Source organism: Chelon labrosus (assembly GCF_963514085.1).
Source record: "Chelon labrosus genome assembly, chromosome: 5".
NCBI classification, from domain to species: Eukaryota; Metazoa; Chordata; class Actinopteri; order Mugiliformes; family Mugilidae; genus Chelon; species Chelon labrosus.
The window spans coordinates 29,012,431-29,031,996 of record NC_140341.1 but is presented as its reverse complement, the minus strand read 5'-3'; the positions used below and the strand labels follow the sequence as shown (position 1 = coordinate 29,031,996).

The 19,566-nt window shown below is 38.9% G+C and overlaps 1 protein-coding gene across 1 annotated transcript in view; it reads right to left on the bottom strand.

Annotated features, from left to right (window-relative positions):
- Positions 1 to 19,566, bottom strand: part of dpp10 (dipeptidyl peptidase like 10) — a gene marked incomplete at its 5' end in the record, with an annotated part of 201,361 nt that overhangs the window by 21,179 nt on the left and 160,616 nt on the right. Inside the window, 6 exons of the mRNA XM_084544737.1 lie at positions 368 to 491; positions 1,224 to 1,321; positions 1,783 to 1,937; positions 2,689 to 2,809; positions 7,996 to 8,077; positions 9,759 to 9,811. Coding sequence (XP_084400863.1) covers positions 368 to 491; positions 1,224 to 1,321; positions 1,783 to 1,937; positions 2,689 to 2,809; positions 7,996 to 8,077; positions 9,759 to 9,811 — 633 coding nt within the window. The remainder of the gene's footprint in view (positions 1 to 367; positions 492 to 1,223; positions 1,322 to 1,782; positions 1,938 to 2,688; positions 2,810 to 7,995; positions 8,078 to 9,758; positions 9,812 to 19,566) is intronic.

The window sequence follows — 19,566 nt, the reverse complement described above, 5'->3', positions numbered from 1 at the left end:
GGCGCCACCCTCCTCGTCATTCTTACTTACATCACCTTCAAGTCACAGCAACAAAAGAGACTGCAATCAATTGGAGGATACAAAGAGGAACATTATTTAAAATGACAGGCACTCAAACTAAGGGAAATGAATGGCGGAAACAAACACTACACAGGAGAGTTTCCTTGGAGATCAAAGATATTAACTCTCCATCTGCAGCAAGATCTGATCATATCTAAACCTTGTGAAAAGCACTTCAATTACATATTTCTAAACACAACTTAGCCTTACAAAAAATGAAAGTGCATTACCAGCATTATGTTGCATTGAACAGAAAATTTAATTTAGCAGGTACATAACAATAGATAACCACCAAGCACACACTGACCGTGACGCAGGCTCCGGTGGTGGTGTCACACACGGTCAGGATGGAAATGTTCTGGGCCCGGTTCATCCACCTGACAGATGTCTTGGTCTTGCTGATCCACTTCACCATGGTCACATAATGTTCCCTATAAAAACCATGATAATTACATCAGTTAGTTGAGTCCCATTATTATCTGTTTGTTGGCTTGAATAATGAGCTTGTATTATATGTGTTCTATATGTGTTCTATATGTCTTGGTGAAATGAAGAAGCACACAATGTGAAAATTATTAACTGTCAACAGGAAGAACATGAAGGTGATTATGTCACAGGAGAACTTTTAATGAATGTTGAACAGGCGTCACAAATGTTTAAATAAGAAATAACTTGAAATGCTTGACTTGCTGACAGGTGTTAATATGCCAGCTTCCTGGTTCCTATCTCTAAAATTGGTCAAGCTAATGCTTTTCTTTTATTTCTTTCCCACAGCGTGTTTTCAAGGTGGTACATGACATGCCACATACAGTAGATTATCCATGTTAATTAATTTCTATGGAAAAGAAATCTGCCACACAGTGATGCTAGATCTCTAAAGCACACATGCAACAGCAATTAAAAACACGTTTTATCTCACCATATCCATTGTGAGGTAAGCTCATCATTTGTTAGCCATCATAGCTAGTGTAGCTAACTAAGAGAAGAGGACAGCTCTAGCAGCTGCAGTGCAGGGGCACATCGCGCTGCAGTGTGTAAAATTCCCCAATTAAAGGTCTAGTGAGGAAAAACGATCCTCTAAAGTTTAAAATGTCAAAAGTATCCCCTTTTAGTGGCACTGCAGCTGATGCAAAAGTTTGACAGAAAACTGCAGCTTCTCTCACCGCAGCTTGAGAGTCTCTGGAGGCATGAGCTCCAGCGTGTGCGTCGGCCCGTAAAGATTCACTACGTAGAGCTTCACCGCTGGGTTGGGCTGGCCAGCCTGCGTGCAGAACCAGACTTTAGACAGAAGCCTCACATCATTGTAGTGGAAAATACGTTATGCAACACCAAATGCCAAAATGTCAACTTTGACTTATAAGTACTTTGAAACTAAATGATGTAGAGTGAATATTTCATTGAGAGCAGGCAGCCCTTTAAAAAAGCTTTGACATACGCTTGGACTAGTATGCACGTGTTGTTATTCAGAGAGTCTGATAAAATAAAGAGCAGAAACAACTAAATGAAAGCTGACTGAACAGAAAGAAGTAACTGTAACTGTAAATTACACATAAAAAGACACATTTGTATTTGTTCGTGCTTTCACTGAGAAGCTGTGTGACAATTTGAATTAAATCACAACGGCCATCTCGCATTCTACTCGCTATTCAACTCATTACTTCATTCTGCGGCTATTTTTTACTGATTTTAAATCAGCACAAATGTCCTCAATGCAACGGTTACCTTGGGGTAGGGGTACTGCTTTCCTTTTGGGTATATCATGCCGGTGAAGCGAGGTAAAGCCATGTTTGGCACCAGAGTGTCATTAAGAACCAGGAAGGCCAGCCTCTCTCCATCAGGAGACCACCAGTGAGCCACATGGGTCTGGAGGATCTCCTCTGTTTGGAAATACACACAGAATATTTTTTATTGAATTTAGTCATACAATTTATGGATTAGAAGGTGAGAATTTCACCATTTTGTATATTTAAATAACTAATTTAAGATAATGGAAGATGGAAAATGCATCCTATGTAGAACACACACACACTCACTCTTCAAATACTCAAGTACAACTAAACACACAAAGTGGATAAAAAGAGAAGATGGAACATAACTGGTATTAAATTAGGTTGGAATTGTGGTTTAACCATTAATGAAGGCTGCATTATTATAGTTCACAAATCTAATTAGGAATAATAAGGAGGGGAATTAGACAAATTAGCAGAGCAGTTACTGTGCCCACTTGCGTTTTTAGATTTAAAGATTTACATAATCTTATTTTGTCCTGAGAGACGGGCTAAAGTGTATACAGTGTGTGTTTGCTTAAAGCACATAAAACGAGTCCTTGCTCCCAGTGGGGACATATCTGCAGTGGAACAAACATTATGAATATTTAAAAAAATGTCTTTCAATACTGTTAAACATACATATTAAGTTTAATGAGACAGTGTGTCAACGGTTTGAAAGACAGTAGATGTTGTCATTATACCACTCTAATGTTGAAAGCCCAGGGTGGCAAACTTTATCAACACCCATAATCTGTCATTAAGTTTCTCTTTGTCACTGAAATTCCTGAGTATGGGAACAGAAACAGGTATAAAAGGTTTTATCCTCATATTGGGTGGAAAAGTTTGAGCTGAAATGCACCTTCATAGAGCCAGTCAGCAATCCCATTGAAGATGATGCCTTCCTTCCCTGAAGATGTCAGCCTAAGAGAGTTACTCTTGACATCAGATTGATAGTAGATGTTGTTTTCAAATATGTAGATCTGTAGAGACAAAGAACACACAGCCAATAATGTTAACAGTGCGCTAGAGAACAGATAAAGGCCACAAGAGAGGAAACACTGTGCATGTGAATGTTATCAAGCCCAGGTTTAGGGCTGTAGCACACATCTACTAGATTAACAACCACTATAAATACACACCGGATCTGCTCAAGCATCCAAACCATTCTATTAGGATTAAAGGTGAAGCTAAGTGATTAACTCTATTATTCTGTGAGCTGTATTTGCTTATTAAAGCTATAACTCGTCCAAACAATTCAACAGTAACTTCAAATCCCCAAACCAGAAAAAAAAGCCTCAATCTTGCACTTAGGTGCTTTCACAGGATATTAAGATAACTTGTACACTCCCAACAAGCCTCACCTCCCTTCCATTTTTTTGTTATCTTTGTCATGGTTTTTACACATACGGCCACATGTTTTCATTACATAGTTTGTAAGAAAGAAGAATGTGAGTGTTTCATTAAAAAAGGTAAATATTCATGGATTTTGAGTGAAAAAATAGTTTTATCTTGACTGTGTTTCTTAAACCAGGCACAATCATCTTGGGTGGTTTGGGGGCAACAGTGGCCTTGCAAAATGCTACTACTTGCATTCACTGTGCAACAAACTATCAACGAATGGATCTTGAAAATGCTTATACTTTATCTCTAGAGGAGCTCACTGGACTTGTGCAATGTGATAACTGCATATAGTTCCTGGAATAATTTACTAAGCTGATATCACCGAAGCTTAGGCGAAGTAGAACAGATAAGTACATTGGTCAAGTTAATGTCGCTGGTGCATGGCTCTGCCGGAGTAAAAAAATGTGGCGAGTCAAATCCAACTGGACTGAAGAACATTCCACTGGGAATGCTAAAGACAACAAATACAAGTGGCCCAAATTAATCTCTCCTGTGGAGTGCCTGGGCACACCTTAGAGACTGGGTGAGGAACTGGGTGTCACTGGGTGACATGCAGGGAGGATAGAGTTGGTCAGCTGCTCCTTTGTGGTTCAGGCATCTGATTAGGATGCTCCCTGGGTGCCTGCCGTTTGAGGTTTTCTGGGCACAACCAACTACATGGCAATCCCGATGCTTTCCTAGGCCAGGTGAGATACATAACCACTCAAATGTGTTTTGGATCTATCCTGCAGTTTCCTACCAGTTGGACATGGTCAGATGACCTTCAACAAAAGATGCAAATTTGTCCAACGCAACTTCTTCTGGAATGTAGCCATTGTCATTTTTTACAGTCCATAAGCTTACCATGGCACCATGGCACCATGGCACGGTAGGAAACAAAGAAAAAAACCCAAGCAACTTCAGTTAAATACAGACGTGGATGTGTGGTAAGGAGGGTCTTGATGTTGCACACTTGGACACACAAAGGAACTTCCAGGCGTGCATAAATTTAAAAAAACGATTTCCTTTAGCTCTCTTTCTAAAGGTAGCTGGAAATAATCAAACACAAGGACATCAGTGCAATGCTGTTAACTGCCGTAGACTCTTCAGGTATGCTGTAAAGGATAATGCAACAAACATTAATGTTCTCTCCTCATCTCTGTAGTACAACAACAATGTATGCTTACACTTTAAACATGGAAATAAACGCTCAGCTGTTATTTCAGCTTGCTATTGGAGGTGACAGCAATTATTTCTCCCAAGCAGACAAATGGGTAAAGCACAGTTTCATACAAGACACCTATTAAACTTAAGTTACCTAACTCATATTTGCATTACCACTAGTTCATCACTTCAGCATGTTTATTACACAACTATGTTGCCACTTGTACTACTTGTCTTTTCACCTGGAAATACACAAACACAATCAAAGGACCCCTTAGCTGTCAAATGTGCTTGTGTGAGCAACCCTAAATTACCACACTAAAATAATGCACTGGCCGTGTAACTAGAAATACATCTGATTAAAACTGAGCTTCAAAATAACTCAAAATTCAAACACAAATACATGAGAACAGGGGGTGTTCAGTGTCCATCGATGGGTTACATTTCAGTATGGGTGCCACACTCAACAAAAATGGGCTCTATGGTGAAGTTGCTGATAAAAAGGACACCATCCCTACTATGAAGCATTGAGGTGGATCTCTAATGTTTTGAGGATATCCTTGCAACATTAGCACAGATCAAAATTCGAATAAAGGCAAATTGACCCTTCAGGGGAAACAGAAAAGAATGTGAAGGTTCTGGAGCAGCCGTCGCAGTCTTCTGACCACAAAATTATTGAACCTACCTGACAAAAATGCACAGGGTCTGGAGACTTTTTGCCAACTGAGAATAAATTGCATACATCTTAAAAAGCATTATTCTAGGTTATACAAACTTATGAGCAGATCTCTGTGATGTCTATGAGCTGACACATTGCTGTCTGGGAAAATACAGGAGTAAGTTACTTTGTAGCAGATGAACAGTAAGACCCAGTGTACAAGGATTTCTGTCACCATTTGTTGTGCAATGATCTAAGCATTCTTTTCCACCAGGAATTTCACCTTTCTCAAGGAAAAAACAATACGAACTAAGAGCAGTAAGTCAACCTCTCAAAGTAACACAGCCTGAGACAGATTAAAACAGAAGCTGTTTTTGGCATTTCCTACATCAGAATTCATTAGCAAAGGCTTTCTCCGTGCACTGATATAAGCTCACAGGCAGCAGAATGCTCTGTTGTCTGGGAGGTAACATCAGTGCAGAAGGCAGTCTGTTCACGTGCCGAAAGACTTCAGAGAAATGATTTAACTGCAGACCCACTTCAAAATCACTATCTGCAAGAAGGAGACTCTTTTCTAAATTTGCCAGGACTTATTACTACAACTGTGGAGTGAAGATAATCAGTGTTGCAGCAAAGTTTTATTGCCGCAGATCTGATCAAATTACAGTGGCTGGAATTGTTTCAGAGATCTGGGCTTCAGAAACAGGACATTCAGACGGTGTCAAAATAAAGATTTATTTCACTACCTCTAGAACGCAAATATAATAAAACTATTTAAAGCAAACTTATGATTCAAACGTATATAGTTCTAATAGCTTATTTTCCATTTTATTTAAAGCAGCAATTAGAGTGACACTTGAAAGGTAAGGGTAATAACTGGCGGTTTATACTGTGCTCCATGATGATCATAACCTTATTAGCAACACTCAGCATATGAAAACAAGTTACTGAGATTGCAGGTGACTTCAAGCAGTGTAACCTGTATTGTACTACAGTGTTCCAGCACACTATGTACTTTACTCATATATGAGTCCAAGAAAACACAGAACAAAGTACAGTACAGATGATCTTGTTATGGTATTTTAAAGAGGTTTCCTGTTTATGGGATGCAGTGCAATATGATCCACTGAGCCATAATCCATAATCTGGAGTTTGTGTAGCCTGGAAGCCAAACCAAATTTGTCAACCACAAGTTTTGGGGCAAAATGTCATGCTAATCAAAACGTTTGGACAGCTTTATGCGGTAATGGACAGGGGAGGAACAAAAATGTAGTTATACACTTTTTTTTTTTCTGAGTGGAGTTGAATTTGTTTAAAACCAAATGACTGGTACCCATTCTAATATGAGCATCACTGAGAGCCACATAGGTGTCACAAACTCTACCATTAATGTTTTCTGTTAAAGTGAGACTTTGTTAAGTGACATTAGATATCACTTAACAGTTTTTATAGCTTATAAAATTACCTATTTTTTTAATAGAGGTGAAACAAATGGATCATTTTCTATATCCAGTTCTATTCACTGTACAAACCCTCGTAACAATAAAGTCCACTGTGTTGTGTGAATATACTATAAGTCAGCAGTATGTTCCTGACAATACTGGACTACTAACTGGTTCAAAATAAAAACAGAAATGTACCCTGTATTTTTCAGGAGAATAAAATTGTCTGTATTTCCTTTAAAAGTCAGAAAGCAGCAACTACAGAAACAGGTAAGAGATGTCAAGACTACCTGATCCGTGTTTACATCTGTGTTTGCCGACAGGATATGACAGGTGTTCTGCCTCTTTGACTCTCTACATCGACTGTTTACTTGTATGCAACCTAAGCCTGCTCAAACGTGATCGGTAAACACTACTCAGGCAGCCCGCTGCTACCAAAATTGTGTATCTTCCCCACATTTTCAGAATATCCATATGCAGATATCCATCCATCAATGTTTGTGCCTGCTGCATGCCTTCAGACTCTGAGGTGATGTATTGGCAACCCTAATTCATATTCTACTCATAGGTGTCAGGCATCGTCCTAATTAGAATACGCAAATACCAAAAGCATTGCTATGATGCTCACTTACAGCCTGTTACAGCAAAACACACGTCATGCCGGTTTTTCCAAACATGAACTTCTGGCTGATGATGTTGCATGTGTCACTCAAGAGCTGGAAGACCTTCACATCTGTCTGCCTCCCACCTCCTTATCATCATAATGATTCCTAATGGACTTGTTTGAATTATGCTCTAGTATTCCCCGATGAAATGTGCGAATATGGACAAAGTGGCTCTTCTATGCTTTTTTAAACCTTTTAGCTGTCAACAAAAAAGCCTTCCCATCTGTCCGGTTAAGATACATAAAAAATGTATGATGGGGAAAAAAATTTGCATTTAATTAGAGTCCCTCGGAAATGTGGACCGAGACACATTATAAGTAGAACAGGGAATTCTGAATTACAAATTCTGGAGATAAAGGTTGTTTTATGTGTTTTTATGCAGAAAAACACACACACATATGTATCTCTGTACATATGGCACAATGTCGTCCGTCAGTCTGGAGCTAAAGATAAACTCCTATTATGTGTGCTCCGCAAACGCAGCTCCCTTCTCAATACAGCATTTTAGAGTTCTGTGGAAATACTGAATTGGCTGTTTGTTGGACATCTGATAAAGAATGCTGGACTCAGCAACAAATATGTGGTTGCACAGCAACATACAGTATGATTCTGTGTTTGCATCATTCAACCCGCGTAACAAAAGAAACACAGTGTTTCTCATCGCTCGGTTAATAGCCATCAAGTATCAATTATTTCTTTTTTCATTATACTTAATTTGATGTATTCTCTAAAAACAAAGCTTTGACAGTAACAATAACTGTTATTTTTGGCAGGTATGAAACACAAATATCTTAATGCAATTTAACCTTCATTAATTTAAAACACAGTGGAGCTGAAAGCAAGATGTAGGTTCTCACCAGTTGTTGGCCTTGCACTCCCCAGGCAGCGTACTGCAGGACTGAGTTCACCACCTCAGGAGGATCCAGCTCCCAAACTTCCCTAAAAAAAAGAAGAAAAAAAAACAACTATTTTGAAGCATCTCTTGGGGGACAAAGGTCTTGACAGAAGCCCTTGGTTCTATATCAAATTGAATGGTTTTGAAGTTAAAAGAAAAACAAAAAAAAAAAAAAAAAAAAAAAACAGCTTGGGCTCTATGGATAAGAGACATGTGGGAGTATGTTGGAATGACATCTGATGCTACTGGACCTGAATTGTATGCATCAAAATTAAGCAAACCATCTATTCATAGTGGCAGTAGAGTGTCTCTCCATTACAGTTATGTGGAGAGCAAGTTGTGCTGCAGGACAATATTGCAGCAGGAACGCACAGTCTATATGGTTCCCTTCTTTAGAATACATGCTATACGGTACATCTGTTTCTCCTGATCCAGCTGGACATGGCACATAAATTGAATTGAAATGAGCACAAGTTAGTCACAGACCTATTTTCCTGATATCAACACAGACATGACTGAAAAAGAAAATGCAACAGCAGTGGTGTAATGTGAGAAATGTATCATAAAGCTTCATAAGAATAAACAAGTGCCAATAAAAGGATAATCCGAACATAACTAAGACTAATTAGTCCAAGCGTGTCTTGATCAGTGCTTAGAACAAACATTTTACATGGGATGGAAGATCCACCTGGAAAGCATGAAGATAGACTATAGACTGACCTACTGCTAGTTTTCAATCTTCATATCAGGTAAAGGCAAAAGTAATTTAAATGAAAGACATTTTCATTCCATTAACCTGGTAATTCACAATGCACACGACCCAGGACTACGCCGCACTCAACATTTTGCAGAAGTTATCCAGGGCTTTGGGGAAATGAAACAAATCTCAGTCTTTTCTTGAGGTAGTAAAATCACTTCTCTGGATAGATTTATATCAGATTCACACTGTTAACACAGCCGACTTTGTCATGCTTCCTCAAACTGGCTGCACTTGATGAGTGTAGTGCTCTGACTTTTTGTAATTCATCTTGAATAGTATGTGCTGCCAACAAGTCCTCCAACCTGAACGGCCATGTATATTGTAGGCAGTTTATCCCTACCTTCTGAATATAATGCACGCAATCCCCCTCAAGTAGCAACCATACCAGCAGAATAAAGTGTAGGGAAGCAGTCCTTAGGTGTCGTGGTCATGATGATAAACAAAGGGTTGAGGTCATGAAGGGGGTGTACTTTAAAGAAATCAGTTTGAAACAGTGGTGTCCCTTCAGAGTTCAGTGCTCTACTAAGCCGCCCTATCATCGCAACCTCCTCCTTATGCAGCCGCAGTCAAATGCAGCTTTCCATACTGCTCAAAGATATGCAAAAAGACACTTTTTCAATCGGACACTTCCGCGTTGCATGAATCCATCCACCAAATTTAAATAATTTAGTCAAGCTGGTGCCCCTGAACATGTGGGGCCCTTAGGCTGCAGCCTGGGTCTGCTTGTGCATTAATCCGAGTCAGCTAACATCTGGAGCACGACAGACAATCCTAGAAACACCTGCCTTTTCACTCAAGCATGTCACAAGATGTAAATGGATGAAAAAAACTGCAATATTGATCATTCTTAGGTTTTACTGAGTATCTGCGTTCAACAAATTTGCAAACTAGGGTGTTTGTTTCTACTAATGACAGGTGTTTCAACCACACAGGTTGCCTCACGCAAACAACCGAGGAATGCTTACCGTGTATGAATATTGTAGATGCTGTAGGAGGCCATGTAGGAGTGGCGGTAAACCTGCAGCAAAATAAGGACAGATAGCAAGAGACAGATTAAAAGATGACTCTCTGAAATGTTAACGAGAGAACCAGCAGTGCCACAGATTGTAATAACATCAGGACAAAAAAAATATGAAAAGGAGGTAGGCATCAAACAAAACAGACTGCTGGCTGTTCTCAGTGATAGAATCTGTAGACAATGCAATTTGCATGGGTGACAGCTGCGGGACGAGACATTTTAATTCCATCTGAGAAACCCATCATCGGCGAGTGCCTCTGTGCCGAAAGCTTGGGGGAGACGGAGGGAGAGTGAGGCATTCAAAGTGACAGAGGGGTGCATGTAAAGCTGTCTGAAACCCCCCTCTGGAATAGCTGTGCCTGACATGATAATAGACCTCTGACCGTGGTTGGTGATCGGGGACAGGAATGAGACAGATTTTTGCATTCCATCATGAAATGACACTCATGGATTTATTTCTAATACAACGTAGAGAAATCTGTAATAAGAGGCAACTTTTGGAGATACACTTGACTGACAGTTGTGTATGTTGTGGTATAATAATATTTCTATCATTAAAATAGTGGATGGATGGATGGATGGGAAACTACTTTTCTGCACAACAGTCAGGTGCACTACACCAACACAGCCTTCATACCCTACTTTCCATTTACTCTATAAAAGGCCTCAACCATTCTCATAAATTGCAAGAAGCAGAATCATCCAATGTTTCTCTAGTACTTTGGGTTTTAAAAACATGCCAAACTGATAATGTGAGGTGTCCTAAACTGTTGCCAAACAATAGACATGTGTTAGTGTGTCCAATTTTATTTTGGGGGATCAAAGAATCTTGTTCATTAAAAACGGCTGCAGGACAGAAAGAAAGGCAGAACCCAAAAGAATACAATCATTAGGAGGAGCAGGAGTTAAATGACTGGGGCTCTAACCAAAATAGCAAGGACAAGTCAACATGAGTGCTCTCCCAAGCTGGGACCGAAGCTGATCTAACTCTGATGACTTTGACAAAGGCTTGTATTCCCTGCAGTATGCTGTGCACCAACTTGGTAGCAATGGAGCAGACACAGGCAAAATATTTGCAAGGCATGCAAGACATTTGCATTATGTAAAGTGAGCAAGGTGGTACTTGACGTTATTTGAAGTCACCAGTTATACATAGTTTACTGTTCGATGTGTGTAATACATTAGATGTAGACACTTTGACAGTGACTTCAGGTTTGTCACGCAGAGCAGCACTTTCTAGCAAGTATGTCCAAAAAACAAGCTGAAACAAGGCCATCTAGACTTGTGGGGTTACAAACAGTACAAGTCCAGTTGCCCTTGTTTCAGCTTGTTATTTGATTGTAGTGTGACCTGGAATACTGAGAACCACCACAGACATGCTAGCTAGTAAGGCAACACTGATTTTCAGTTGGTATTGGTATAGGCACAATTGGTGTAGGCACAATTTTTCACATACAAGTTTCCAATTACAATTGACATAAGAATATATATATATATAAACAAATAAGGATTGTACGCTGCAGCCTCAATTACATGGCACAAAAGAAGGCATGACTTAGAGAAAGCGGAAAAACAGCCTAGATAAATGGTTATCAGCACCTTTTCATTTTACTATGGATGTTACAGCAAGAAGTACTGCACACACCAGTGGCATAAAGAGGAGCTTTGAGTGTTGCCTGGTAGGACTCAAGGGGGCAAGCCAGAGGCTACAAGTGCTGTACATCATCTAGAAGGTGTTGTCCAAGATGGAGTTCATTTCAGCCCATTCCTTCAGGCTATCCAGCCTAACAGAAGCTAACCTTTTTTTCCCCCTCCTTTTCTTTCTGAACGTGTGTTATGCCTGCCGGCATGCTTGCTCCCAAGCACACAATAGCAAGATCATGACTTGACTTCCTCAGTAACTTGAAGAATTGTTGTACTGCTGTCAGTCCCTTTTAGTAAAAAAAAAAAAAAAAAAAAAGGTGGTTCATAGGGTCTGGCAACATTAGCAGTGTAGTTAAATAGTTAATAATAGCTGTATGATAGCAATGAGCTTTATTATCCAATGACTGCATAATTCAAATTATGCAATGTCATTATGCAATCTTGATGACTCTGTGTAATGTGAAAAGGGTCTCTTAGAGTCCCCAACTCACTGGAGTTTCCCTCACTTGTATAGAGCAATTTTAGCATCATCCTGTTCCTTGTTTTGGATTTTTGAGTCACAACTTTGCGGTTATTGTCCTGTTTCTTTTTTGGTCCAGTGTCATAGCTGTAATCATGTAGTTTCAGTTTGCTCTTTTTCTGTTAACAAGTTCACAATTTAAACTTAATAGGTCTTTATGTGCAAGTGTTGCAGTCACTGCTTTTTTCCGCTGCAACTGAGATACCACAAAACAAATGAATAATAGTATAAGTAGTAATAGCTATTGCAGGTTTAGGTTTTTTAAAGGTAACTATAGTATACTGTGTCTCCCTTAATTGTAAAACAGTGTATAAACTACTAAAACCGTGTCAAAATTTTAAATCTAACCTCTGAGGAAAACTGAATACATTAATAGACTGTACGTCAAAGCGCAAGAAAAAATGGTAAATGGCCTTGTTTTTATATAACACTTTTCTATCTATTGATACTCAAAGCGCTTTACAGACACAGACACATCTACCCATTCGCTCACCCAGGCACACACACATTCACACACCAGTGCCACGCACTGGGAGCAACTGGGGTTTTAGTGTCTTGCTCAAGGACACTTCGGCATGTGGACAACCCGCTCTACCTACTGAGCCACAGCCGCCCCTGTGCAGATGTTAACGATTTTTGTGGCAGTTAATTGACTGCAATAGGGCTTTGGATGCGAGCCTAAAGCACCCATGTGCAACCCATAACAATACAGTGAAACATCAATAATATAGACTTAAGTTCATATATAAAGTGAATTACTGCTCATCAGGTTCACCAAGCTCCAAGTGACTCAACCTTATGCAGAAGGTAAATCTCAGTGCCTACTGGATGTACTGCAGCTGACAGAAGGGTTGACTGTTCTCAACACAAATGTGCAAGCTTTACTACAAACATCATTCTGTGGTGAGGAGAACTGTGGCTGAGAGTAACAGCAAGGTGCATTAAAAAGTCTCAAGGTTGATATTTGAAAGCAGCTTGTGTTGAGTATTTTATTAAATCCAAATCTTTTAATCCCCAGCACCGTTTAATTAGCTACATGTTCCAACATTTGCTCATAACTCACGTTAAACATAACTCAAATGTCATGTTCCATCAAATGTTCCTTTTGTTGTCTGAATAAGAAAGAGGTATTACAGTTAATAATAATCTAAATTAACCACAAGGTGTGGCTACAACCTTCATTATTCATTTAGAAACAACTGAACATTTCAGTAAACTGACAGTCCAGACAGTCTGTTGAACTACAAAACTATATGGTGATGTTTCTCCTCCCTCTCAAATGGTCTTTAGCAGAGTAAAGACAAAATACTGAGATTTCTGCCATTTTAATGAGCAGATTATGCATCTTAACAAAAAAAGAGATGAAACAAAGCATGTGCAACTCAAGAATATTTAGCCACTTTGAAAACATTAAATAATAAATTCCAATCCTTTGTTATCATTTTTTTTTTTTTTTAATTTAATTTTATTTAAATAGCGTCAATAACAATACAAATCAAAGACGCTTTACAAAAACCCGGCCTGAAACCCCCAGAGCAAGCCTGAAGGCAACGGTGGCAAGGAAAAACTCCCTTTTAACAGGAAGAACCCTCGAGCAGAACCCAGCTCATATGGAGGGACCCATCTGCCTAAGGCCAGCCGGGTACAGACAGAAGAAAGAGAGAAGAGAACAGCAAAGAGAGAAGAGAAGAGAACAGCAAGATAAACATACATCTGTCATAGATACACATAATTGACTAAAGTGTACATGTGGAATCTTATGATACAAACTGATGATGTTACATGACAGTTTGAAAATGTAAGAGGAATCATAGGCAGGTTGGAGAATTGTTCATTCAGGTAGGAGTGGATAACTGCAGGATTCCATGAGGACTGGGCAGGCTGATGAGACCACGACAACAGATGTAGTATAGAGTTCCACAGGAAACACACCACTCCAGGCCAGAGATCATTTGTAATATTTTCTCACAATAACTTATATCACACTTTATTGCTGTACATTTGTTGTTCTCCCCAGTTGTATTGTTTTTCTAGGATTTAAGAATCCCTTAGTTTGCTAGCCAACTTACAGATTTGATGACCTCACTGTTTTCACAACTTTAGCATGAAACTTCATATCATATAAAATCAGTTCAATAAAGTTCATTTGCTGTACTGTAACAACAGCAACCACAAAACAGTGACAAACAGAGCTTCTTATAATAGCACCTAGTTGCAAGACTCTAGCAATGGAATGCTTTAATTTAGTCTCTTAGAGGGCCTTTCTAAACATGCTCCTGGGTTTTCTAATCTATGGTAATGACAAATAATAATCAACATGTTATCTGTAAAATTCTGCAGTTCTCATTAAGTTTACTGTACATTATTGAAACGAAAAAATAACACAATGTCCATGTCATGTATGTAACTACCAGAAAAGGCAAAATATGGCTAGAATTGTCATACTGAGGAAGTAAAGTTTCTCATGTTTTGCATTGTGTTTTATTCATTCATTCATTCATTCATTTTCTATACCCGGTTATTCCTGTTAAGGGTCGCAGGGGTCTGCTGGAGCCTAGCATTGTGTTTTATTTTTCTGTTGTTTCTGCTTTTATTTTGTTAACTGTTTCCTTTTGTGTTATAGTTAGCTTGTCCTTCCTGTGTGTTCCCGCCATTGGGATAGTCTTCCCTGTCCTGATTGTTTTCACCTGTGTCTAGTTAACCAGGCATGTATATATTGCCTGTGTCTCCCTCAGTCCTTTGTCAGTTTGTCCTGTCTTTTTCAGTGAAACCAGCTCTGTCTCTGCCTTGTTCTGATAAGGTCATAGTTTTCCTTGAGCTTTTGTTATTTTCCTTGTTTATTCAATGTTTTGTTATTTTATCTTGGATTACGTTTTTCCTCGAAAAGCCCCCACAGGGCTAACACTGAGAGACAGACAAGCATTCACACTCACATGCACAAGAAAGAAGAAAATACATTTGGAGCACATCTTGGGAGTATCACCACAAAATAAGTAGTGTAGCAGGGTCAGCTGCTGGAAATCATCATCTTGACATCATCTCATTAAGTAAAAACAGAAAATCAATACTTTAGTGGGAATACCTCTCTGAGTGGATCTGTTCAGTGGAAAACACATTGACCAAATGACTACTAAAGAATGACAACATAACATGTGCAGCTGTCAAACAGCATCCTGTAGCTACCAGGTTACCTTTACATATGAAGATGCTGTAAAGCTTTGGGTGTTATGCCTTTGTGTTTGTGTTTCTGCACTGGCTTCCATTATAACAGGGCCATTTGGAGACTTTGCAAAAAAACACACCATTAGCCTGCTTCTAAGAATGCTTGAAGAAACTGAACTTCAAAAAGGCTGAACCTGCTTCACACTTGGCTTTGATTTGGTCAAAACTTCAACAAACTCAATGGACCAAAAATCCCCCAAGATGTTTTACTCTAATTAATTAAACTATTTCTGACAATTCTTGCCCAGTTTTAAGACTTTCATTTTGACATTAGAATTGTTACTCAAGCTTAACATAAAACTACAGTTTATTACAATCTGGGGTTTGTTTTTTCTAGATGAGGCCACTGTTTATATTGGTTGTGAAAGTACTAGACTTAAGAAAATTACCGGTGAGATCTAAGACCATGGCAACATCTCTCTAAAAAAAAAAAAAAAAATGGCCAAAATGGGGAAAAGGTGTATTCAGATCATTAGACAAGGCGCCTTGTTAGTCCACTTCTTTTTTCTCTTGCTATCTGTCTGACATTTTTTCACACAAACATCCAAATCATGTTAATGAAACTAATTTTACTAAACTGCCCATTTGATTATTGCCTGAAAAAAAGAAGAGTTATTATTATTATTTGTGGTAATTTGCATGTCCAACAGTGTTATCTGCCCTACAGGGAGCCCCATGCGTTTTCAGTAGTGTAGTGTGGAGAGGGATTATTTATGAAACGGTGCTAAATTGCTTGTCTTGTTAGTGTGGATGCCGTCACAGTAACATTTCTATAACTGGGGAAAGACAAATATCGCGAGCCTCTGCCTGCATCCGCTCTGTGCAGCCAGTGAGTGAGTGGCAAAGAGAGCCGGGACAGCTGATCGTAGGACAGATGACAAAGACTGGAATGAGTGTGGGAAAGAAGCTGACTCTCTTGAGTGATCGTTGCAGATGTATGACGAGCTATGCATTATCCAGAATTAATGGAGGATCTTAAAACCCATTAATTCCTAGTTATAGACACCTTGAAGTGCATCCAGCTTATTCTTTTTTACATTTTTCCTCTAAATCCCATATTCCAGTGAGGCAGTTCTTCACAATGATTTGCAACGTTGCCCACGAAGCTTAGCACACCCAAAAACACAGTATCAAAGGGGCAGATAGCAGGTATGAATAATCTCTGAAGGACACATTTCTGTCATCTAACAGTGTTGGATTATTGTACTGCAGAAGCCTACAAAGCTCAATGTTTGCCTGTTTTTCTGTCTGTGTGATTTCTAATTTCATCAGGTACATTGACTTTACTTTTGCTCCTTTCCCACTGCACTTTGTTTACGTGTCTCAGAAAACTCTGTGTGTCCTTCACGGTCGGAGCACAACGAAAAAGATAAATAGGCTTTTAAGGACATAGCCGGGAATGCAGGTGCTGTACTTTAACAACAAATCACAAAGGTATTGTGTATACTTTGTTGGCATGATTGCCTGAATGTTGGTCTACAATATCACCATTCACAGCATCCTTCAAAGAGACTCATTTTAAATTTATTTACAGGCAAACAGAATGTGATATGTCATTGCAGGGCGCAGGTGCTGTTTTCCACCATAAAATTATACATCATGAGGATATTTGTTGTGTTTTCTTCCCCCCCAACCAGGTGGGCTCTACTGAGAAAGGAGATAGCTTCTGCCTCGTCTTTTTTCCCTTTATTTTCGGCATTACATGTGTGACTCCCCACTCGCCGTCACCACTTAGCTCATTTGTTCTCTTATCAGCAATTTTTCCTCAAGGTGGGACAACGGAATGTAAACTCATCGCCTGTGAAAATGGAAAATTGTTTCTAAGACAAGTCCATTGGCATAATTCAGCGCGCTCTGCAAAGTTGGAGAAAAGAAGACTTTTCAACTGCTGCACAGACAAGCAGAAACCTTGTACCGGTATAGCTGGAAAAATACAGAACAAATGCTAGCATTCAATCCCATTATGCACTGACATGCAAACAGTGGAGGCTGTCACTTAGAATCAGTGGAAAGTCTGTCAAATTCAAACCCACGCACTTCCGTGCCTTTAAAGACTAAAGCAATTTTTCTTTTTTTTCTTTTTTTTTTTTTTAAATGTCTTTCTCTTGGAGAAAAAATATATCTCTATTAAGAGAGGGAGAAAAGTGATAAACGTTTCCCACTAGATTTGATTGCAGTTACATGTCAATGAAGCCACTTGTCTACAAATATGTCATTGGATGGCACATAAGGATAATAAACGCATGGGGAAAACACCACTAGACTGCAAAGCTTTTAAGCATTACAAGATGTCTACAAGGCCGAAAACAACACAAGTCTGTTGTGAGCCGTGACAAACAGGAATGCTAGAGATTAGGAGCTTTTATCGAGCTTAATCACTCCCAGATACAGATGTAGTCCGATAGCAGCATGTAATCCAACAGATAGGTGAAGAGTGTTCTCCAATCCCCTGTAAGAGGAGGCTCCTTCACTCGCAGCAGAAAAGATCCATATGACCACCTAAAGCAGACCAGCAGAACAAGGACCCTGCTCTATAGAACAACTTATCAGTTCAAAGCCTGCATGGGATCAAAGTGTGTGATTAGCAGGAGACTGGTTTACTTATTTTAGAGCAGACTCAGTTCTCTTTGTTATTCATTTCATCATTCATTATCGGTAACAATTAACTGCAAACGAGAAGACTTCACATAAATCATAGATCAAAGCCTGGGATTACAGAAAGCCTACTTTAAAGTAATTAAAGAAAAGAGAACAATAAAACATTTGAAAAATGAATAATGTTTAATAATTCATATGGTACAAAACTGACTTTAATCTCTTCATTAAATGATACAAAACGTGCCGGACTTGTATTCTGCACAAAATCTCGTAATGCACTCACTGGACATGACCTCACATGCTGAAAAAGCCATTATCGTGCAGTGTGAATGGATTCTAGCACCTCTGTGAAAAAACAGATTCGTATTTATATGTTAAACATTTAGCTGATCTCGCTATGATGTGACTATATTTCACTGAAACTGCAATAAAATCATATTCATAGATTTTCAATAAAAAATATATATAGCAAGGTGTATTCAAAGATTCAATTTAATTTTGACAGTACCATTTCATCAACTGACACTGAGTGCTGCAACACCTGCTGATTCCATAAATCACATCTCTCCTGATTTCTAGCAGCTATTTCTTGTTTCCAAGACCCTGATATCATTCTACATTATCTACATTAAGTAGATAGCAGCACAAAGAAGACACGCATCTGTATTATGTGTCCATGTGAAAGGAACATGTGGGAAACCCCAAGTCTACCCAGAAGACATACAGACAGTAGCAGAGGATAGCAGAAGTTTTGTCTGAATGCTTGCCAACTCTACCAATCAAATTACAGCATCAAGTCTACAAGTCTAAGTGTGCATTTGCTGTTTTTGTGTCTCTCGTTTTCACCAAATGCTTCGTAAACACATGGCTATTGTCCATCTCTTAAGAGTTCAGCGAAGTGCTTGCCTTTATTTGTATCTCCAGCCAAGCTTCTGTCATAAATAAATTACTCGCTGTTGTGAGCTATCTTCACTGCTGTCAGTAGCCTTGGCACAGGATGTTCTCAAACACAGTAAATTATACAGAGAACATCATATCAGCAAAGTCAATCAACTGCATGTTTATAGCTATTCTATAGCTATTTGGGCTTTCTATATATTTTTTTTTGTTACTCCAACAAAGACCTCTGACAACTATTGTATATTTATCTAATGCCTGATTTATCTTATTTCTCTGCACCATAACTGCATTGTTGTCCGGCAGTTAGAAAACATTAATGAGCCACATGTCCCTTCATTACCATGAACAAACACACTGTAGTTTGTTCTGAATCAACGGTACAGTCCCAAAGTCCCAGCTCTGACAAAAGAGTCTGAGGCCTCTCTCAGATTCCTTTGTCAGAGAGAGAGAGAGAAAGAGAGAAAGAAATATACAGGTATGTATATACTGTATATGTAAATGGTTAATGGCCTTGTTTTTAAAGAGTGCCTTTATTGGTACAAGCACACACGCATTCACACACCAGTGCAACGCACCGGGAGCAACTGGGGGTTTATTCCATTTTAATTTGAGGTTTCAGTAAATACATTTTCTATTTTGTCTGAAGAGGACATATAAAAAAGCAGCAAAAAAAAAAATAATATTGTTAGTTGCAGTTGACTAAATGGAATAATTAAAGTTGACAAAAATACAATGACTTTTCATTGTTGAAAATGTGACTAAGACGAGTACGCATTTTGGTCTGAAGACTAAAGCTAAGACTAAATCAAAAGAGGCTGTCAAAATTAACACCGCACAATACTCCTGATTGAGTAGAATTATAATGGACAAC